Source organism: Hypanus sabinus, unplaced genomic scaffold (genome assembly GCF_030144855.1).
Source record: "Hypanus sabinus isolate sHypSab1 unplaced genomic scaffold, sHypSab1.hap1 scaffold_2015, whole genome shotgun sequence".
Lineage (NCBI taxonomy): Eukaryota > Metazoa > Chordata > Chondrichthyes > Myliobatiformes > Dasyatidae > Hypanus > Hypanus sabinus.
In genome coordinates this window covers 1-23533 of record NW_026780115.1, presented here as the reverse complement: position 1 = coordinate 23533, position 23533 = coordinate 1, and the positions used below count along the sequence as shown (strand labels likewise).

Sequence of the window (23533 nt, the reverse complement as noted above, 5' to 3'; positions counted from 1 at the left end):
CCGGGCGCAATGAATCTCCCGGCTTGGGGACTCGGAAACCATAAACCTCTCTCACACCCGCACTCTACGCCCCCTCCCCATCCTTCCGTCCGATCGTATCCACCGTTAGTGTTACAAAGTCGTCAACATCTACACGACCCTCGACTTACCGTGTAACTAATAAACTCACTGGCGTTCCCGACAAATTCGTAAACCCCGCTCCGAGTTCTGTCAAATACAGAATTCAGGCGTCCCCGCCAATTTCCAGGATTACATTTCCGTTGGAAACAACTGAAAATTGTCCCATTGGGAGTCAGATGGTGGGAAGGGCCAAATCCCACTGGGTGACCGTACAATAGGAGTGAATGGGAAGCGGTGCAGACGGTGGGGGTAAATGGGAAAGGGTGGGGTCCACTGGGAGGCAAACAGTGGGAGTGAATGGGAATAGGTGGGGTCATTGGGAGTGCGGATGCTGTGAATGAATGGGAAAGAATGGCATTTGATCGGGATTGCGTTCCTTGTGAGTGGACGGAAAGGGACGGCGCCCTGTGAGGAGTGCGGACCGTGGGAGAGGGACGGGAAGGGGTGGATACCCGCTTTGCAAAATTATCCTCAACTTCGATTTCATCCTGGGCTACTTCTCGACCCTCGAAGTCAAATATGATTGTTAACCGCTATGTTTATGATTCCCGTCTACTGCCCTGCTGTCTGTTCCCCCTCCCACCCTCTCCTTGTCTGTGCATATTGAATCGCTCTCCGTCTCCACGTATATTCATCTCGTGTGTCTGTGGTTCCCTGCGCTGCAGTTCCATGGTGAACACAATGAGAGTCTCCTCTGTAATCTGTTTCAACTCGAGAACGCGGTTGATATATCTCACACTACAGACCTTTTTTTTCACTCTGTGTCTGACACCAGGAGTCTGTGATGGGACGATGCAGTTGGATCTTCACTCTGTGCTGAATGCCGGTATTCCATCCTTCTTACCTTTCGTACTTGGGGGGTCAATTAAATCACCTCTGACATTACAGTCGATTTTAACTGTCGGCGGGGGCAGTTAGCCACGATGGGGGTAGGGTGGAGATTAGATCCTGGGTACTCAGACTCTGAGACGCTGCTGTACCAGTGTGAGGAGCTCAGAACCATTATTGCAGTTATCCGGGTGCGGGGGTCAGCAGTAATCCCAGATCACTCTTCCTCCTCTAATGAGACTCGAGTCCGACACCAAGACAGGAAGTTACAGCGGTTTATTGATTTCGTCACGACAAATGTAAATCGACTCACTCACAGTCAAACACAATTAACTGACTGGCGACAACGAGTGACAGTTTGAATAATCAGTCCCGTTTCTCACCGTCACTCTGCATCGGGGAACCGATGATTATAAAATCACACTTCAGGGTCGTGTCCGATATCGCTGCAGATCCAGTGTCACTGCCGAGGTAATTGTCCATTTAACCTCATTATATCGGCCAGACTGCCGAATGCACCGTCCTCAGCAAAGGGAGCAAAAGGATTCTCTCCCGGGGTAATCCCACCCCGGGACACCGCTATTCCAGACTGAGTCCCGGATCCCGGGCTCTTCCTGTCTGTGTGATTCCCCAGAGTCTCAAGTGGCGAAGTCTCGAGCCCGCACATCCGGCCGAAGCTGTTCCGCCGGACAACAGGCAGATATACGTCACGATGGACCGCTTCCGATGTCACCGAGCTCAAGACTGGAGCAGGTTCCGTTAAAACTGTTGGGAATTACCCCCGGTGTGCCTCAATTAAGTTAAGGGCGGGAGTTAAAGGGGAGGGCGGCGAATCGGACAAAATGTTGCCATCCCATGGGTGGGGGTGTTCACTCATTCAGATGTTCACACGGCCACTGTCAGTCCGGGTCTGACTCCCCGCAGAGGTCTCAGTTCCTTCTCCCCGGTCTCACTGAACTTATTCTTCAGCAACCTGAAACAGATGGAAGAATAGAGATGAATGCATTCAACAGTGGCTGGATGGGAGATGCCAGAGAGTAGTATGAATAACTGTTTGTCAGGTTGGACGCCGGTGACTAGTGGTGTGCCACAAGGATCTGTACTGGGTCCAGTGTTGTTTGTCAAATAAATTAATGATCTGGATGATGGGGTGGTAAATTGGATTAGTAAGTAAGCAGATGATACTTTATGCAGATGGTGTTGTGGATAATTAAGTATGTTTTTAAAGCTTGCAGAGAAATGTCGGACAGTTAGAAGAGTGGGCTGAAAGATGGCGAACGGTGTTTAAAGCTGATAAATGTGAGGTGCCATATTTTGGTAGGAATAATCCAAATAGGGCATAAATGGTAAATGGGAGGGCATTGTGAAATGCAATAGAACAGAGTAATCTAGGAATAATGGTGCATAGTTCCCTGAAGGTAGAATCTCATGTGGATAGGTTGGTGAAGAAAGCTTTTGGGATGCTGGCCTTTATAAATCAGAGCATTGAGTATAGGAGTTGGTATGTAATGCTAAAATTGTACAAGGCATTGGTACAGCCGAATTTGGAGTATTGTGTATATTTCTCGTCACCAAATTATAGGAAATATGTCAGCAAAATAGAGGGAATACAGAAAAGATTTACTAGAATGTTATCTGGGTTTCAGCACCTAAGTTACAGGGAAAGATTGAGCAAGTTAGGTCTTTATTCTTTGGAGCGTAGAAGGTTGAGGGGGGACGATAGAGGTATTTAAAATTATGAGGGGGATAGATAGAGTTCACGTGGATAGGCTTTTTCCATTGAGATTGGGGGATATTAAAACAAGAGGACATGAGTTGAGAGTTAGGGGGGAAAAGTTTAAGGGTAACACAAGTTTAAGGGTAACAGCTACTACTCAGAGAGTGGTAGCTGTGTGGAACGAGCTTCCAGTAGAAGTGGTATAGGCAGGTTCGGTATTGTCATTTAAAGTAAAATTAGATAGATACATGGACAGGAAAGGAATGGAATGGAGTGCGGGCCAGTGGAACTAGGTGAGTGTAAGCTTTTGGCACGAACTAGAAGGACCATGATGGCCTGTTTCTGTGCTGTAATTGTTATATGGTTAAATGGTTATATGAAGTAAACAGATTACACAACAGTGTCAGTAACAGTGGATAGGGGTTAATATTTCAACAACACCAACAGACAAATATCACCAGAAAACCCGCGGAACTGCTGGAATTTTATCACATTGAACATTAACACTCTCACTCGATCCACTTCAGCCTCTGGTGGTTCAGTATGAGGTGGCGGAGAGCGGGGACTGATCCGTCTGTCAGCGAGTTTAGTCCCAGTTTCAGCCCCGTCAGTGATGGGTATGTACTGAGAGCGGAGACGAGATCCTCGGCACCAGAATCTGTGAGACCGACACGCTCCAGCCTGGAGATGAGAGAGAGTGAGGGTGAAGGACACAGAGAGACAGGAGACGGTACAAATCCCCAGTGTTTATCAGTAACACAATTACTGATCACATTAATGTTCATTGTCAGACACCCAGTGACTGTAAACACAATCTCCCACAGTCTGGAGATGAGAGAGAGTGAGGGTGAAGGACACAGAGAGACAGGAGACGGTACAAATCCCCAGTGTTTATCAGTAACACAATTACTGATCACATTAATGTTCAGTGTCAGACAACCCAGTGACTGTAAACACAATCTCCCACAGTCTGGTACTTACCCCAGTTTCTGTATTTTACACTCTGCGTTCCTCAGAGCCGCAGACGCCAGTTTCACTCCTGAATCTCCCAGTTTATTACCATTCAGGTCCAGCTCCGTCAGTGATGGGTTTATACTGAGGACGGAGAAGAGATCCTCGACACCAGAATCTGTGAGATCGGCACTGTCCAGCCTGGAGATGAGACAGAGTGAGGGTGAAGGACACAGAGAGACAGGAGACGGTACAAATCCCCAGTGTTTATCAGCAACACAATTACTGATTTTTTTTTTCTTCAGCACGACTGGGTAGGTCGGCCAGTGAGAACAGCGAGAAGAGTTTAAAAGGAAGACAGATTTACAGAGCGAGCATCAGAGGAGCAGGAGACAGAGTAGGAAGGCTTTGGCTCAACGGGGCTTCGGTGATAAAGGGTCGAGGCGAGGTAGGTTATCTGTTTACAATACGAACAGAGAGCATGTGTGTGAGGCTGGTTTTCTGTGCTCGGTGTCAGGTGTGGGAGATCCTGGATACTCCCAGCCTCCCGGAAGGCAACATCTGCACCCGGTGTGTCGAGCTGCAGCTCCTTAGGGACCGAGTTAGGGAACTGGAGATGCAGCTCGATGACCTTTTTCTGGTCAGGGAGAGTGAGGAGGTGATAGAGAGGAGTTACAGGCAGGTGGTCACACTGGGGCCACGGGAGACTGACGAAGTGGGTCACAGTCAGGAGAGGGAAGGACAAGAAGCAGATACCAGAGAGCACTGCTGGAGGGGGTGACGGCTCACGGTGGAGGGGGTGATGGCCCACGGTGGGGGGGGGGGGAAGCAACAGTGCCTCTGGCACAGAGCCTGCCCCTGTGGCTCAAGAGGGTGGGGAAATGATGAGAATGGCAGTAGTCATTGGTGACTCGACAGTTAGGGGGTCAAACAGGCGATTCTTTGGACACAGGAAAGAAACTCGGATGGTAGTTTGCCTCCCAGGGTCCGGGATGTTTCTAATCACGTCCATGATAACCTGCAGTGGGAGGGAGAACAGACAGAAGTCGTGGTACATATTGGTACCAGTGACGTTGGTAGGAAAAGGAAGAGTTCCTGAAAAAAGACAACAGAGAGTTAGGAAGGAAGTTGAGAAGCAGGACCTCAAAGGTAGGAATCTCAGGACTACTGCCTGTGCCACACAACAGTGAGAATAGGAATAGAATGAGATGGAGGATAAATGTATGGCTGAGGGATTGGAGCAGGAGGCAGGGATTCAGATTTTTAGGAACATAGAAAATAGGTGCCGGAGTAGGGCATTCGGCACTTGGAGCCTGCAGCACCATTCAGTACGATCATGGCTGATCATCCAACTCAGAACCCTGAACCTGCTTTCTCTCCATAGCCCTTGATCCCTTTAGCCACAAGGGTCATATCTAACTTCCTCATAATGAACCGGCCTCAACTGTTTCCTGTGGCAGAGAATTCCACAGTTTCACCACCCTCTGTGTGAGGTAATTTTGGAGCAGGTGTGACCTGCTCAAAAAGGACAGGTTGCACTTGAATCCCAGGGGACAATATCCTGGTGGGAAGATTTGCTAAAGCTATTGGGGAGAGTTTAAACTAGAATTGTTAGGGGGTGGAAGCCAAAATGAAGTGATGGAGGAAAGGGAACTTGACTCACAAATAGAGAAAACATGGAGACAGTGCGAGAGGGAGGATAGGCAGGTGATAGAGAAGGGAGACACTCAGTCTGATGGTTTGAGATGTGTCTATTTTAATGCAAGGAGTATTATGAAAAAAGCGGATGACCTTAGAGCATGGATCAGCACTTGGATATATGACGTGGAGCCCATTACAGAGACTTAGATTGTGCAGGCGCAGGAATGTCTATTTTGAGTGACAGGCTTTAGATGTTTCAGAAAAGACAGGGAGGGAGGCAAAAGAGGTTGGGACCTGGCACTGTTGATCAGATATAGTGTCATGTCTGCAGAAAAGGAGAAAGTCATGGAGGGTTTGTCTATGGAGTGTCTGTGGGTGAAAGTTAGGTACAGGAAGGGGGTCAATAACTCTACTGGGTGTATTGTATAGACCACCCAACAGTAACAGGGACATCGAGGAGCAGATAGGGAGACCGATTCTGGAAAGGAGTAACAATAACAGGGTTGTTGAAGTGGGAGATTTTAATTTTGCAACTAATGATTAGCATCTCCCTAGAGTGAGTGGTCCAGTTGAGGTGGAGTTTGTTAGGTGTTTTAAGGAAGGTTTCTTGACGCAATATGTAGATAAGCCTACAAGAGGAGAGACTGTACTTGATCTGGTATTGGGAATGAACCTGGCCTGGTGTCAGGTCTCTCAGTGAGGGAGCATTTTGGAGATAAATGATCACAACTCTATCTCTTTTACCATGGCATTGGAGAGGGATAGGAACACAGAAGTTAGGGAAACCTTTACTTAGTGTAAGGGGAACTATCAGTTTATCAGGCTGGGAAATGAAAGCATAAATTGGAAACGTATGTCCTCAAGGAAACGTACCAAAGAAATGTAGAAAATGTTCAGGGGATATTTGCGTGGGATTTCTGAGTAGGTACGTAGCAATGAGACATGGAAAGGATGGTAGGGTACAAGATCTGTGGTGCACAAAGGCTGTTGTAAATTTGGTCAAGCAAAAAAGTACAGCTTACGAAAGGTTCAAAAAACGAGGTAATGATATGAATCTGGAAGATTATAAGGCTAGCAGGAAGGAGCTTAAGAATGAAATCAGGAGAGCTGGAAGGGGCCATGAGAAGGCCTTGGCGGACAGGATTAAGGAAAACCCCAAGGCATTCTGCAAGTATGTGAAGAGCAAGAGGATAAGATGAGAGAGAATAGGACCAATCAAGTGTGACAATGCAAAACTGCGTATGGGACAGAGGATATAGCGGAGGTATTTAATGAATCATTTGCTTCAGAACTCATGACGGAAAAGGCGATCGGTGGGATGACTTGCAGCAGACTGAAAAGCTTGAGAATGTAGATATTAAGAAAGAGGATGTGCTGGTGCTTTTGGGAAGTATCTATTCGGATAAGTCACCGGGACATGACGGGATGTACCCCAGGCTACTGTGGGAAGTGAGGGAGGAGATTGCTGAGACTCTGGCAATGATCTTTGCATCATCAATGAGGACAGGAGAGGATGTGGAGGATTGGATGTTTGCAGATGTTGTTCCCTTATTCAAGAAAGGTAGTAGAGATAGCCCTGGAAACTATAGACCAGTGAGTCTCTCTTCAGTGGTTGGTAAATTGATGGAGAAGATCCTTAGAGGTAGGATTTATGAACATCCGGAGAGGCAAAATAGGAATAGTCAGCATGGCTTTGTCAAAGGCAAGTCGTGCCTTAGCAGCCTGACTGAATTTTTTGAGGATGCGACTAAACACTTTGATGAAGGTAGAGCAGTAGATGTAGTGTATATGGATTTCAGCAAGGCATTTGATAAGGTACCCCATACAAGGCTTATTGAGAAAGTAAGGAGGCATGGGATCCAAGGGGACATTGCTTTGTGAATACAGAACTGGCTTGCCCACAGAAGGCATAGAGTGGCTGTAAACGGGCCATATTCTGCATGGAGGTCGGTAACCAGTGCTGTACCCCAAGGATCTGTCCTGGGACCTGCAGTCTTTGTGATTTTAATAAATGACCTGTTGAAAGTGGAGCGATGGGTTATTAAGTTTGCTGATGACACACAGGATGGGGCTGTTGTGGATAGTGTGGAGGGCTGTCAGAGGTTACAACGGGACATGCATAGAATGCAAAACTGGTCTGAGAAGTGGCAGATGGAGTTCAACCCAGATAACTGTGAGGTGGTTAATTTTGGTTGGTCAAATATGATAGCAGAAATTAGTATTAATGGTAAGACTCTTGGCAATGTGGATGATCAGACGGATCTTGGGGTCAGAGTCCATAGGACACTCAAAGCTGCTACACACGTTGACTCTGTGTTTAAGAAGACATAACAGTGCATTGGGCTTCATCGATCGTGGGATTGAGTTTAAGAGCCAAGAGGTAATGTTGCAGCTATATAGGACCCTGGTCAGACCCCAATTCAAGAACTGTGCTCAATTCTGGTCACCTCACATGGAAACCATAGAAAGGATGCAGAGGAGATTTACAAGGATGTTGCCTGGATCGGGGAGCTTGCCTTATGAGAATAGGTTGAGTGAACTCAACTTTTCTCTTGAAGTGGCAGAGGATGAGAAGTGACCTGATAGAGGTGTACAAGATAATGAGAGGCATTAATCATGTGGTTAGTCAGAGGCTTTTCCCAGGACTGAAATGGTTAGCATGAGAGGACATATTTTAATGTGCTTGGAAGTTGGTACAGAGGAGTTGGCAGGAGTAAGGTTTTTGAACACAGAGAGTGCGTGGAATGGTCTGCTGGCAGCAGCGGTGGTAGAGGCGGAAACAACAGGCTTTAATAGACTCCTGGATGGCTACATGGAGCTCAGAAAAATAGAGGGCTAAGGGAATAGCCTAGGTAGGGACATGTTCGGCACAGTTTTGTGGGCCGAAGGGCCTGTATTGTGCTGCAGGTTTTCGATGTTTTTTTTGTTTCTACTGATCACATTAATGTTCACTGTCAGACATTCACTAACTGCAAACACATTTTCCCACAGTCTGGTACTCACCACAGTTTCTGTATTTTACACTCCAGGCTCCTCAAAGCCGCAGACACCAGTTTCACTCCTGAATCTCCCAGTTTATTACAGCCGAGGCCCAGCTCCGTCATTGATGGGTTTATACTGAGAGCAGAGGCGAGGTCGCCTGCACCAGAATCTGTGAGACCGACATTCCTCAGCCTGGAGATGAGAGAGAGTGAGGGTGAAGGACACAGAGAGACAGGAGACGGTACAAATCCCCAGTGTTTATCAGTAACACAATTACTGATTTTTTTCTTCAGCACGACTGTGCAAGTCGGCCAGTGAGAACAGCGAGAAGAGTTTAAAAGGAAGACAGATTCACAGAGCGAGCGTCAGAGGAGCGGGAGACAGAGTAGGAAGGCTTTGGCTCAACGGGGCTTCGGTGATAAAGGGTCGAGGCGAGGTAGGTTATCTGTTTACAATACGAACAGAGAGCATGTGTGTGAGGCTGGTTTTCTGTGCTCGGTGTCAGGTGTGGGAGATCCTGGATACTCCCAGCCTCCCGGAAGGCAACATCTGCACCCGGTGTGTCGAGCTGCAGCTCCTTAGGGACCGAGTTAGGGAACTGGAGATGCAGCTCGATGACCTTTTTCTGGTCAGGGAGAGTGAGGAGGTGATAGAGAGGAGTTACAGGCAGGTGGTCACACTGGGGCCACGGGAGACTGACGAAGTTGGTCACAGTCAGGAGAGGGAAGGACAAGAAGCAGATACCAGAGAGCACTGCTGGAGGGGGTGACGGCTCACGGTGGAGGGGGTGATGGCCCACGGTGGGGGGGGGGGGGGAAGCAACAGTGCCTCTGGCACAGAGCCTGCCCCTGTGGCTCAAGAGGGTGGGGAAATGATGAGAATGGCAGTAGTCATTGGTGACTCGACAGTTAGGGGGTCAAACAGGCGATTCTTTGGACACAGGAAAGAAACTCGGATGGTAGTTTGCCTCCCAGGGTCCGGGATGTTTCTAATCACGTCCATGATAACCTGCAGTGGGAGGGAGAACAGACAGAAGTCGTGGTACATATTGGTACCAGTGACATTGGTAGGAAAAGGAAGAGTTCCTGAAAAAAGACAACAGAGAGTTAGGAAGGAAGTTGAGAAGCAGGACCTCAAAGGTAGGAATCTCAGGACTACTGCCTGTGCCACACAACAGTGAGAATAGGAATAGAATGAGATGGAGGATAAATGTATGGCTGAGGGATTGGAGCAGGAGGCAGGGATTCAGATTTTTAGGAACATAGAAAATAGGTGCCGGAGTAGGGCATTCGGCACTTGGAGCCTGCAGCACCATTCAGTACGATCATGGCTGATCATCCAACTCAGAACCCTGAACCTGCTTTCTCTCCATAGCCCTTGATCCCTTTAGCCACAAGGGTCATATCTAACTTCCTCATAATGAACCGGCCTCAACTGTTTCCTGTGGCAGAGAATTCCACAGTTTCACCACCCTCTGTGTGAGGTAATTTTGGAGCAGGTGTGACCTGCTCAAAAAGGACAGGTTGCACTTGAATCCCAGGGGACAATATCCTGGTGGGAAGATTTGCTAAAGCTATTGGGGAGAGTTTAAACTAGAATTGTTAGGGGGTGGAAGCCAAAATGAAGTGATGGAGGAAAGGGAACTTGACTCACAAATAGAGAAAACATGGAGACAGTGCGAGAGGGAGGATAGGCAGGTGATAGAGAAGGGAGACACTCAGTCTGATGGTTTGAGATGTGTCTATTTTAATGCAAGGAGTATTATGAAAAAAGCGGAGGGCAAGAAGCAGGTACTAGGGAGTACTCCTGTGTCTGTACCCCTTGACAATCAGTACTCCTGATCGAGTACTGCTGGGGGGGTGCAGTCTATGTGGGGATGGGGGAGCAACAATGGCTACACCTTTGGCACAATGTCCAGACCTGTGGCTCAGAAGGGCAGGGAAAGCAACAGCAAGGCAGTAGTGATAGGGGACCCTAGATTAGGGGGTCAGATAGGCCATTCTGTGGACGCAGCAAAGAAGCGCAGATCGTTGTTTGCCTCCCAGGTGCCAGGGTCTGGGATATTTCAGATCGCGTCCAAAATATCCTGCAGTGGAAGGGAGAACAGCCAGAGTTTGTGGTACATATTTGTACCAATGACATAGGTAGGAAAAGGGAAGAGGTCCTGAAAAAAGACTGCAGGGAGTTCGGAAGGAAGTTGAGAAGCAGGACCTCAAAGGTAGTAATCTCGGAATTACTGCATGTGCCACAAAACAGTGAGAATAGGAATAGGATGAGGTGGAGGATAAATGCATGGCTGAGGGATTGGAGCAAGAGGCAGGGATTCAGATTTCTGGATCACTGGGACTGCTTTTGTGGCGGGTGTGACCTGTACAAAAAGGACGGGTTGCACTTGAATCCCAGGGCGACCAATATCCTGGCGGGGAGGTTTGCTAAAGCTATTGGGGAGAGTATAAACTAGAATTGCTGTGGGGTGGGAACCAAAATGAAATGATGGAGGAAAGGTAGGTTGGCTCACAAATAGAGAAAATTTGGAGACAGTGTGAAAATGAGGATACGCAGGTGATAGAGAAGGGAGGTGCTCAGTTCGATGGTTTGAGATGTGTCTATTTTAATGCAAGGAGTATGATGAATAAAACGGATGAGAGAGAATGGATCAGCACTTGGAGATAGGATGTGGTGGCCATACAGAGACTAGGATGGCTCAGGGGTAGGAATGTCTATTTTGAGTGCCAGACTTTAGATGTTTCAGAAAGGACAGGGAGGGAGGCAAAAGAGGTGGGGGCGTGGCACTGTTGATCAGAGATAGCGTCACGGCTGCAGAAAAAGAGGTAGACATGGAGGGATTGTCTACAGAGTCTCTGTGGGTGGAAGTTTGGAACAGGAAGGGGTCAATAACTCCACTGGGTATTTTGTACAGACCACCCAACAGTAAAAGGGGCATTGAGGAGCAGATACAGAGGCAGATTCTGGAAAGGAGTAATAATAGCAGGGTTGTTGAAGTGTGAGATTTTAATTTCCCAACTATTGATTGGCATTTCACTAGAGTGAGGGGTTTAGATGTGGTAGAGTATGTTAGCTCTGTTCAGGAAGGTTTCTTGACTCAATGTAGATAAGCCTACAGGAGGAGAGGTTGTACTTGATCTGGTATTGGGAAATTAGCCTGGTCAGGTGTCAGGTCTGTCAGTGGAACAGCATTTTGGAGATAGTGATCACAATTCTACCTCATTTACCATAGCATTAGACAGAGGTAGGAGCAGTCAAGTTAGGGAAGCCTTTAATTGGAGTAAGGGGAACTATGAAGCTGTCAGGTTGGAACTTGTAAGCATAAATTGGAAACAGATGTTCTCAGGGAAATGTACCGAAGAAATGTAGAAAATGTTCAGGGGATATTTGTGTGGAGATCTGAGTAGGTACGTTGCAATGAGACATGGAAAGGATGGTAGGGTACAAGATCCGTGGTGCACAAAGGCTGTTGTAAATCTAGTCAAGAAGTAAAGGTTCAAAAAACTAGGTAATGATTTAAATCTGGAAGATTATAAGACTGGCAGGAAGGAGCTTAAGAATGAAATCAGGAGAGCTAGAAGGGGCCATGAGAAGGCCTTGGCGGATAGGATTAAGGAAAACCCCAAGGCATTCTGCAAGTATGTGAAGAGCAAGAGGATAAGACGAGAGAGAATAGGACCAATCAAGTGTGACAATGGAAAAGTGCGTATGGAACAGGAAGATATAGCGGAGGTACTTAATGAAGCATTTGCTTCAGTCTTCATGACGGAAAAGGATCTTGCCGATTGTAGGGTTGACTTGCAGCAGACTGAAAAGTTTGAGAATGTAGATATTTAGGAACTTTTGGAAAGCATCAAGTTGGATAAGTCACCGGGAAATGACGGGATGTACCCCAGACTACTGCGTGAAACGAGGGAGGAGATTGCTGAGCCTCTGGCAAAGATCTTTGCATCATCAATGAGGACAGGAGAGTCTATGGAGAATTGTAGGGCAGTGAATGTTGTTCCCTTGTTCAAGAAAGGAGTCGGGATAGCCCTGGAAATTATAGGCCAGTGAGTCTTACTTCAGTGGTTGGTAAGTTGATGGAGAAGATCCTGAGAGGTAGGATTTATGAATATCTGGAAAGGCAAAATATGATTAGGAATAGACAGCATGACTTTGTCACAGACAGGTCGTGCCTTACGAGCCTGATTGAATTTTTTGAGGATGTGACTAAACACATTGAAGAAGGTAGAGCAGTAGAGGTGCTGAATATGGATTTCAGTAAGGCATTTGATAAGGTGCCCTATGCAAGGCTTATTGAGAAGTAAGGAGGCATGTGATCCAAGGGGACATTGCTTTGTGGATCCAGAACCGGCTTGCCCACGGAAGGCAAAGTGTAGTTTTAGATGGGTCATATTCTTCATTGAGGCCAGTGACCAGTGGAGTGCCTCAGTGATCTGTTCTGGGACACCCATTCTTTGTGATTTTTATAAATGACCTGGATAATGAAGTGGAGGGATGGGTTGGTATGCTTGCTGATGACACAAAGGATGGGGGTGTTGTGGATAGTGTGGAGGTCTGTCAGAGGTTACAACGGGACATTGATAGAATGCCAAACTGTGCTGAGAAGTGGCAGATGAAGTTCAACCCAGGTAAGTGTGAAGTGGTTCATTTTGGTAGGTCAAATATGATGGCAGAATATAATATTAATGGTAAGACTCTTGACAGAGTGGAGGATCAGAGGAACTTGGGGCCTGAGTCCATAGGTCACCCAAAGCTGCAACGCAGGTTGACCCTATAGTTAAGAAGGCAAATGGTGTATTGGTCTTCATCAACCGTGGGATTGAGTTTAAGAGCTGAGATGTAATGCTGCAGCTATATAGGACCCTGGTCTGACCCCACTTGGAATACTGTGCTCAGTTCTGGTTGCCTCACTGTAGGAAGGATGTGGAAATCATAGAAAGTGTGCAGAGGAGATTTACAAGGATGTTGCCTGGATCGGGGAGCATGCCTGATGAAAATAGGTTGAGTGGACTCGGCCTTTTCTCTTGGAGTGGTAGAGGATGAGAGGTGACCTGATAGAGGTGTACAAGATAATGAGAGGCATTGATCATGTGGTTAGTCAGATGCTTTTCCCCAGGACTGAAATGGCTAGCACGAGAGGGCATATTTTTAAGGTGCTTGGAATTAGGTGCAGTGGAGATGTCTGAGTAAGTTTTTTACGCAGAGCGTACTTAGTGCAGCGGTGGTGGAGGTGGAAACAACAGGGTTTTTAAGAGACTCCTAGATGGCTACATGCAGCTCAGAAAAATAGAGGGCTAAGGAAATAGCCTAGGTAGGGACATGTTCGGCACAGTTTTGTGGGCCAAAGGGCCTGTATTGTGCTGCAGGTTTTCGATTTTTTTTTGTTTCTACTGATCACATTAATGTTCACTGTCGGACACCCAGTGACTGTAAACACATTTTTCCCACAGTCTGGTACTTACCACAGTTTCTGTATTTTACACTCCTGGTTCCTCAGAGCTGCAGACACCAGTTTAACTCCTGAATCTCCCAGTTCATTCTCACTCAGGTCCAGCTCCGTCAGTGATGGTTTTGTACTGAGAGCAGAGGCGAGATCCTCGGCACCAGAATCTGTGAGACCGACATTCCTCAGCCTGGAGATGAGAGAGAGTGAGGGTGAAGTACACAGAGAGACAGGAGACGGTACAAATCCCCAATGTTTATCAGTAACACAATTACTGAGCACATTAATGTTCTGTGTCAGACACCCAGTGACTGTAAACACAATCTCCCACAGTCTGGTACTTACCACAGTTTCTGTATTTTACACTCCTGGTTCCTCAGAGCCGCAGACACCAGTTTAACTCCTGAATCTCTCAGTTCATTGTCAGTCAGGTTCAGCTCCGTCAGTGATGGGTTTGTACTGAGAGCGGAGGCGAGATCCTTGGCACCAGAATCTGTGAGCTTGACATTGTCCAGCCTGGAGATGAGAGAGAGTGAGGGTGAAGGACACAGAGAGACAAGAGATGATACAAATCCCCAGTGTTCATCAGTAACACAATTACTGATCACATTAATGTTCAGTGCCAGACATCCAGTGAGTGTAAACACAATCTCCCACTGTCTGGTACTTACCACATTTTCTGTATTTTACACTCCGGGTTCATCAGAGCCGCAGACACCAGATTCACTCCTAAATCTCCCAGGTCATTAAGCCCAAGTCTAAACACAAAATGACAGATTGATGAACAAAGTGATTCAAACCGTGGGTCTGAGGGGATTTCTCTCACTCGGATATTTCAGGAAACATTAAACACTTCAGTAAATCACTGATTGGAGTTCCCATCACTGCCAATGTCCATCACTGCCCAGCTCCAGTGTATTTACCGAATGTCAGAATTTAGTCCCATAGTGAGGAAAATTTGTAAGTGGGAAAGTGTCAATGGGATATATTGGAAGTGAACCCACCTATCCCACAAAGGGATAGGAAAATCTTGCAGGAGGAAGGTGATTGAGGAAGAATTATCCCACAGAAGGACGGAGGAGGGGTCTCAATAGAGGGAGGACGGGGATGAGAGGTCCCACAGCAGGGAAAAGATAATCCCACAAGACAAGAGGATGCAGAAATAGATTGCCCACAATCGGGAGAGGAGATCCGCCCATGGGGTCTGGGTATCTAGTAATGAGCACAGTCACACAGGTGGACTGATCGTGATAGTCGCACACGGGGAAGGGCAGGGGAGGACAATCTCACAATTTTATTTCTTTCCCTCACTGGGACAGTCTGCTGACGGTCTCTTGTCCCTCACTGGGAAGGGGGTGTGAATCTCTGACCCACCTGCTGCAGTCAGTGTCGGTCTGGGTGTCAGTAACAGTGAGAAAGAACATTGTCAATGGACGTGTCACAGGCAGTGATAAACACGGCCATTCCTGTTATTTACTACCATTAAACCAATGGTCGTTGTTCACTGATCTGATGAACTCTCCAGAATCTGTTCACAAGGAACTACAGAACACTCCCGTTCTTGGGGAATTACTGACCGATCCCCTGGGCATTTGTCACAATTGCTCACTGTCTGATTTACCAGATTTACCCAATCCCCTTCACATTGAAATAACAGAATGGAACAGTTTCACAGTTCAGAGTGAGAGATAAATAACACTACCGCAACTCCAGGCACTTGTGCAGCCCGGGTACCAGCCGCTGGATTCCTTCACACTGAATGTGGCAGTTCTCCAGGTCGAGGTGTTTTATTGTATCACAGTGTCCGATGACATGAGACAGGACCGCGCAGTCAATCGGGGTCAGTGGCATTCCACTGAATGAAAGTGTTTCCACAGATCCCAGTGCGGCCTGAGCCAGTCCACGATTCTGAGACTCAAACAGGTAGTGCAATGTGTTCAGGAGGCTCCTTTTACCAGCTTCACTACATGTGTTTCCACTCTGACGTTTAACCTCCTCCCTCATCCAGTCAATCACTCGGTAGGTTGTTTGATGTAGAGGTGGACACAGAAACTCCTCTAGGCCCCAAGCTGTCATTGGGGAGGAGAGACCAGCAACAAAACGGAGAAATACCTCAAATCGCCCATCTGTCATGTTCTGGGCTTCAGTGAGTAATATCAGGATATCCCCGGGATGGGGATTCAGGAATTGTGCGACTGCAGCTACAAACTCTTGGATGGTGAGGTGCGGGAATGTGTACACCACGCTCCGGGCAGAATCCTCTCTCTCCAAAAGCTCCATCAGGAACCCGGATAGGAACTGGGAAGGCTGCAGATTGTACTTGATCAAATCTCGATCTGTGAACACAATCTTCTTCTCGGACACTCCTCTGAAGGCCAACTGACCAACTCTGAGTAACACATCACGGGGGTTCTCAATCTCACGGCCGTGGTTTTTCAGGATGTTGTAAATATAGTAGGAGTACAGTTGGGTGATGGTCTTGGGAACTCGCTGCGGGTCCCTGACTCTTTGTGTGAAGAAGGGGCCCAGTGCCAGAGCGAGGATCCAGCAGTAGGAGGGGTTGTAGCTCATGGTGTACAGGATCTCGTTCTCCTTCACGTGTTTGAAAACAGCTTCCGCCACAGTCTGATCTTTAAAATGTCTGATGAAATATTCCTTCCGTTCCTCATCAGTAAATCCCAGGATTTCAGCCCAGATACTGATCTCTGCCTTTTCCAATAAATGTAACGCAGTCGGACGGGTGGTCACCAGCACTGAACACCCTGGGAGCAGCTTGCCCTGGATTAAACTGTACACAATGTCAGACACCTTGCACTTGAATTCAGGATCTGTGCCTGTGGGCTGAGGTTCTGTGTCTCTCTGACTGTCAGCAAAATCAATTTTGTCTTTGAATTCATCCAAACCATCGAATATCAAGAGCAATCCCTCTGGGTTCTTCCAGATCTCTCTCAGGAAATTCCCAAAGTAAGGATACTGATCCAGGATCAGTTCCCTCAGGTTTATTCTGCAGTTAATGGAGTTTAAATCTCGGAATTTGAAACTGAAGACAAACTGGAACTGTTGGTATATTTTCCCCGTGGCCCAGTCATGTACAATCTTTTGTACCATTGTTGTTTTCCCGATCCCCGCGACTCCGGCTACTGCTGCCAAAATCGCAGATGTGGATTTATTCCGTGAAAATCTTCTCAGGAACAACTGATCACTCCGGAGTATTTCCAGCTGGTCACACAGATGTTTGTGTCTCCACTCCTCGTGGTCTCTGCCTCTTGCCAGCAGCTCATGTTCCACCAGTCTCCGGTCTCGAACAGTAGTAATCACCGTGAGCTCAGCGTATCGATCAACCAGCTGGAAAACCTTCACCTTCTCCCTCATCAGGATCGTGTTCACTCTCAGTGTTTCAGGTTGTTCCCGCAGACTCTCCTTGTGTTTCTGCTGAAGTTCTTCCATGGAAACAGACAGTGGACAAACGGTTAGATGCCTCAGCTCAGAACTCAGTATTTAAGTACACAAGAGTTAGCTCAAAGGTATTGTACTAATTGATGTTTGTAAAGTCAATTAACAGACCCCAATCTGGACAGAGGCGCCTGGTCCAGATAAACACCAGATCATCACATTTCCACATTAACTGTGCTTTGAAGGTGTGTATTACCCTGGTAGTTTACTGACCCCCGACTGTCCCGTGCTGGACAAACTCCCACTTCTGTCACAGCTGTCATTGTTCCTGAGGAATAACGTTGAAAGCCCAATGTGGATGTGGCATATGGGGATAGAGAAGAGTCCCACCGTGACTGATTCAAAATACAAAGTATATTTTTTCACTGGCACGTGCACTGTGTGTGGGGGATGCTGGGGGAGAAAATGTCAGTGTGTTGTTCAGGAGATTGAGAAAGTCAGCATTTTGACACAGAACACAGACAATCCCCCCCCCCAATCCATCATCACAGACGCTGCTCAGCTCACTTTCCTCCAGAAAATGGCTTGAGACGGCAGATCTGCAGTCACGTGTCTCTGAAAGAGTATGTGTTAAAATACTCAACAGATTCAAAATAAATAAGCATAAAAGAGAAGGAAATAATTGTTATTCCAGATCTGATGTAGCACAAAAAAACGCGAAGAAAAACACAATAAACATAAATATATACGGTAAAGGAGTCACTCTGACGTCCGGTGGTTCTGACAGAAAATTTTCAAACCGTGCTGGTGGTCGGGTGGGTTTTTTTTTGTTGTGGAGGGGTGGCTTAGTCATTAGAAGTGTTGATCAGTCTTACTGCTTGGGGAAAGTAACTGATTTTGTGTAGCAAGGACGAGGCTGGGGACGAACCCCAGTGCACGGAGGCAGAGTCATGAGGCGTTATCACCATCGCGAACAGGGAACCGGTATCCAGGAGAGTCTTTACACGGAGACAAGGTTTACATAGACTATCCAGGAAATGGTGCGGAGCTTGCTACTGACAGCCCTAAGGAATCAAGAAACGAGGTTTACTCACACTAGAGCCGACCAACGAACTGGAAAAGCATGGTTGTGACGCAGGAGTTTTATCCCATGTTCTTTAATGGGAACCAGGTGTGCTGTAATTAGCAGAACTGGGAATGATTGGAAATCAGACGAGGGGATTAAGGCACAATTAAAGAGGTAATAGCAAGATGGGAAATTGCCAGACAGGACAATGCCATTTTGAGTCTGGTGGTCCTGCTGTGGATGGAACGTAGCTTCCTCCCTCATGGGAGAGCGGCAAACAGCCCATAGGCAGGAAAGGAGGGATTCTTCTTGAGGCTCCTGTCCCTTTTCTGGAACCTTTCTGTATATACGACCCTGACGAAAGGTAGGCTATGGGTGCCGGTGATGCGTTGGGCAGTTTTGACTGCCCGTTGCAGAGGCCTCCAGTCCGCCGCTGTTATGCAGCGTGTTGGCCTGCCCTCTGCAGCACAGCTGAACAAGGACGGGAGTGTAGATGTGAGTACAGGTCAGACAACGTCTGTGGAAAGCGGAGAAATGGGAGATGCTACTGGTCTGTAACAGGTTGGTTGGTGAAGAAGAGAGCAGAGATGGAGGAATTTTGATGGTCCAGGATTTCAGCTGTCGCAGGTTCTGCATGGAACAGCACAGAAATAGGACCTCCAGCTCATAACACTGGTGCCAGCCTGATGTCCCCATAAACTCATCCCACCTATCTCCGGAGCTATGGACATGGACATCAAGATCCCTCCAGACATAGAATATAGAACAGTACAGGCCCTTCGGCCCACAATGTTGTGCCGACCCTTAAACCCTGCCTCCCATATAATCCTCACACGTTAATTTCCTCTATATACTTGTTTAGTAGTCTCTTAAATTTCACTAGTATATCTGCCTCCACTACTGACTCAAGCGGTGCATTCCACACACCAGCCACTTTCTGAGTAAAAACTCCTTCCTGTAATATCCCCCTTGAACTTCTCTCCCCTTACCTTAAAGCCATGTCCTCCTGTACTGAGCAGTGGTGCCCTGAGGAAGAGGCGCTGGCTCTCCACTCTATCTATTCCTCTTGTATACCTCTATCATGTCTCCTCTCATCCTCCTTCTCTCCAATCAGTAAAGCCCTAGCTCTCTTAATCTCTGATCATAATCCATACTCTCTATACCAGGCAGTATCCTGGTAAATATCCTCTGTACCCTTTCCAATGCTACCACATCTTTCCTATAGTGAGGCGAGTAGAACTGGACACAGTACTCCAAGAGTGGTCTAACTAGAGTTTTATAGAGCTGCATCATTACATAGCGACTCTTAAACTCTATCCCTCAACTTATGAAAGCTAACACACAATAAGCTTTCTTAACTACCCTATCTACCTGTGAGACAACTTTCACGGATCTGTGGACATGTACCCCCAGATCCCTCTGCTCCTCCACCCTACCATGTATCCTGCCATTTACTTTGTTCTCTGCCTTGGAGTTTGTCCTTCCAAACTGTACCTCCTCATACTTCTCCGAGTTGAACTCCATCTACCACTATGACATCTCCCATCAAAATCCACAGATGCTGCCGTCACTGACTTTAATCCCCTTTGGAACATGCCGGACAAATTCTTCTCAGCTAACATTTAATCATGCCAGTTGGAGATTTGTCCAACAAGAGTTTCTCCCAATCTAACCCTTTGCCATTATATCTGCTTTCCCCCAAGTTACTTTTCCCACACCGAATACTGCACACCCCACTCTTGGCAGTCTGGAGGATCAGAGGGAATTTGTGGTCCGAGTCCAGAGGACTCTCAAAGCTGCTACACAAGTTGACTCTGGGTAAGAAGGCATACAGTGTATTGGCCTTCATCAACCTGGGATTGAGTTTAGCAGCTGAGAGGTAATGTTGCAGCTATATAGGACCGTGGTCAGACCCCACTTGGAGTACTGTTCTTAGTTCTGGTCGCCTCACTACAGGTAGAATGTGGAAACCATAGAAAGAGCGCAGGGGAGATTTACAAGGATGTTGCCTGGATTGTGGAGCATGCCTTATGAGAATGGGTTGAATGAACTTGGACTTTTTTTCCTTGGAGCGACGGAGTAAGAGAGGTGAACTTATAGAGGTGTATAAAATGATGCGAGGTATTGGTCGTGTGGATAGTCAGAAGATTTTTGTTTCCAGGGCTGAAAAATGGCTAGCACAAGAGGATACATTTTAAGGTTGTTAGGAGTGCTGAACAGACCTGATGGAAATGGGGTGCAGAGTTAACCATCCCCGCCCCCCTTTGAGAGCTATGGACCATTACTATTGATATGCTGCTAATGAGAGAGAGATGAAGCACAGAGGCAGAGACATCTGCTACAGATAAGAGAGAGGGAGAGAGAGACATAATTGATTTATGTATTATGGCTTCTTCCAGGATTATTTACCTTTCGCTACAAGGAAGTTACTTTGCTCGTTAACGTTCCTAAGGAGACAGCAGGAGTGGCCTGATTTGATGGACATTGTCATTTTGAGCTGATGAATGGCTGATACCCCGTCAGTGGGGATAAAAGACAGGTGTGGGGAGACACCCCTCAGACAGACCAGTGGACACTGACCGAGTGTTGTGCACCTACAGGAAGGTGAAGGCTTCGAGGACCGAATCAGGACATCAGTCAACAAAGCTCACAGAGTGACGGCAGGGCCGGTGGGGACTTGTGTGTGTGTCCACTCATGCCAGAGTGACGAGTCCACCACAGAAGAACGGTCTGACCGAGAACGGAGGTTCATAACCGAATGACCACAATGGTGCAATGGTATCAGAATACAACAGAAGGTTTGCTGGCTGCAGCTGCTCAATCTCTTGCTTGCTCTTTCTCTCTCTCCAACAATTACAACACAACAACCGCAACTACCTCAGCACACATGAACTGAACTGAACTTTATATTCTTCAATGACAATTCATTTACCCCTAGACATTGAGCTTGTTTACTATTATTGATTATTATTCCTACACTCCTATGTTTATTATTGCTAACCTGTTTTATATATATATATTTGTATTTTTGATATTGTATTGCTTTTTTTTACGAAAACCTTTAGTTTTCGGTAACACCAGACACCAAGGGATTCTTCTATTTCTGCTGGTCTGTAAACCCAGTTAAAGGGTACGTAACAAGGTGCTTGGAAGTATGTACAGAGGTGATGTCAGGGGTAGGTTTTTTACGCAGAGAGTGGTCACTGTGTGGAATGGGCTGCCGGTGACGGTGGTGGAGGTGGATATAACAGGGTCTTTTAAGAAACTCCTGGATAGATACATGGAGCTCAGAAAAATAGAGGGCTATGGGTAACACTAGGTAATTTCTAAAATAATTACATGTACGGCACAGAATTGTGGGCCGAAGAGCCTGTACTGACCTGTATGTCTTCTACGTTTCTAAAAGCTGCAGACCTCTCCTTATTCATAAATTTGTGAACAGGAGTTGTGTTCACTGTTACCAAAGGTGCCACCACTGGAACCTGAGCAACTTGTAGGCTTTCATCCAAATAGCAGCTGCAGTATGTCCTCTCCTCTAGTTCACACGTTACACACATTATTCTCTGACCACATCCCACCACCAGAGATTCCTAAAATATTCTTGCCGTAAGGAACACAAGGCAGAAAATGTAATGCCATCATCAACACTGGGAAAGTTAAAATTACTTACCACAACAAACTTGCTTCTTTTGCTTCTTTCCAGAATTTGCCGATATATTAGTTCCTCTATCTCATGATGACTACTGGGAGATGCTTAGTAAATAACCCATCAGTGATTGTATCTGTCCTATTGTTGTGCTCTCACCATGTTGCCCCAGGCTTGAAATCCCCAGTATGCCCTTTCTGAGTGCAGCTATGAAATTCCCCAGATCAGTTATTAAACCACCCCAACCAGTTTACTTCACCCTTAAAACTGAAATATCGGAATTCTGGAATATCGAACTGCCAATTCTGTCTCTCTCGATCAAGTCTTCATATAGGCCGCAACCTCACACTTCCATGTGCTGATCCTCTCTCGAGGACCAACTACTTGATACACAATACACTCTCCACTGAACTAACATCTTCAGAACCAACCATCCCATCATATTCATTTGCATGACCCAGCCGGCCTTACAACGAGGTTTATTAGCTTAATCTGTATCTTCCGTCAACCCGGCTATGCAGGAGAAAATGTAGCTGGGCAAGAGTTTGGATTGTCAGTGGGAGAATATTCTGGACATAAAGACTGTGGATCTCAGTTATGGAGAGGGATGGCGATGTCCCGAGTATTGAGGTCCTGAATTAGTGGAGGACAGATGTCAATGCACGACAGGGTCTGGATGAGTTGTGGAAACAGTTAATTGCAGTTACACTACAACTGAACACAAACTTTTGAAAGGATGTGTAAAAGTATGTTAGGACTCTGCCAAGTGTGTGAAGGATTACACAGAGTTTGAAAGACCTGTCAGGAGTGTGCAGGATCTCAACATGTCAGGACTCTTCCAAGGATGTGTGGGGTCTCACAGTGTGTCAGGACCCTGTCAGTGGGTGTGTGGGGTCTCACAGTGTGTCAGGACCCTGTCACGTTGTGTGGGGTCTCATGGCGTGTCATGACGCTGCTAGGGATGTGTGGGGTCTCACAGTGTGTCAGGACCCCGTTAGGTATGTTTAGGCCCTCACAAGGTGTCAGGACCCTGCTGCGAGAGTGTGGGCAAACTACTCAATATAATTTGAGTGAGATAGGAAAACATTGAATCAGGAAGAGAATCTTTCGTTTACAGAACTGGGTGTGGGAATGTCACTGCCGTGTCTGTTTCCTCGGCAAACAGCATGAAGAGCAGTGAAGAACAAGTTTGCAGGCTAATTGCCGCAATCCCTCAACCCTCGGTTTCCCTGTCAGAATTCCCATCTCTCACCCTTCCACAGTGTCCATCACACAAAGCGGCACACATGAATTTCAGCTTCTGTGGACTCAGCTGAATTCATATGCTGCTTTGGGGTTGAACAGAGCAGTTGGGTGTTACCTGATTTTCTTATTAAATTATCCTTTTTATTCTGTGATGAGAACTTCAATGGACTCATAATTCTAAAAATGATGACCTGTAGGATCTGAGGGAGTTTAGAAAAGAAATTTAGGATGTACCGGGGGTTGGGTGTATGTAGGGAAATGATTTCACCTTTCGGAGTAAGACTCCTCAAATGACCCTCTTCTCCAGTCTAACCCCGGTGGAGGGATCTGTAGTTGCAGGACCCAGAGAGCAGTGATCCCTTTCAGCAAACTCACCAACTCTCTGCGTTGTTCCTCATGCTGTCCTGTGAAAACTCTCCCTCCAGCAAATATTTTTCCCTGTGTCTCACTGTGCGCTGTGTCACGGTGGAACATTTACCTGGTCAAATC

At 46.9% G+C, this 23533-nt stretch overlaps 1 protein-coding gene across 1 annotated transcript; it reads right to left on the bottom strand.

Moving 5' to 3' along the window:
• Positions 1–1833: 1833 nt before the first annotated feature.
• LOC132387595 (NACHT, LRR and PYD domains-containing protein 3-like) lies at positions 1834–17284 on the bottom strand. The gene is made up of 8 exons (XM_059959969.1): positions 15397–17284; positions 14366–14452; positions 14040–14210; positions 13714–13884; positions 8261–8431; positions 3647–3817; positions 3179–3346; positions 1834–1921 (listed from the first exon to the last, which is right to left on the bottom strand). Exons 1-8 carry the CDS (start codon positions 17139–17141, stop codon positions 1834–1836), a joined length of 2772 nt encoding a protein of 923 aa, XP_059815952.1. The 5' UTR covers positions 17142–17284.
• Positions 17285–23533: the final 6249 nt, after the last annotated feature.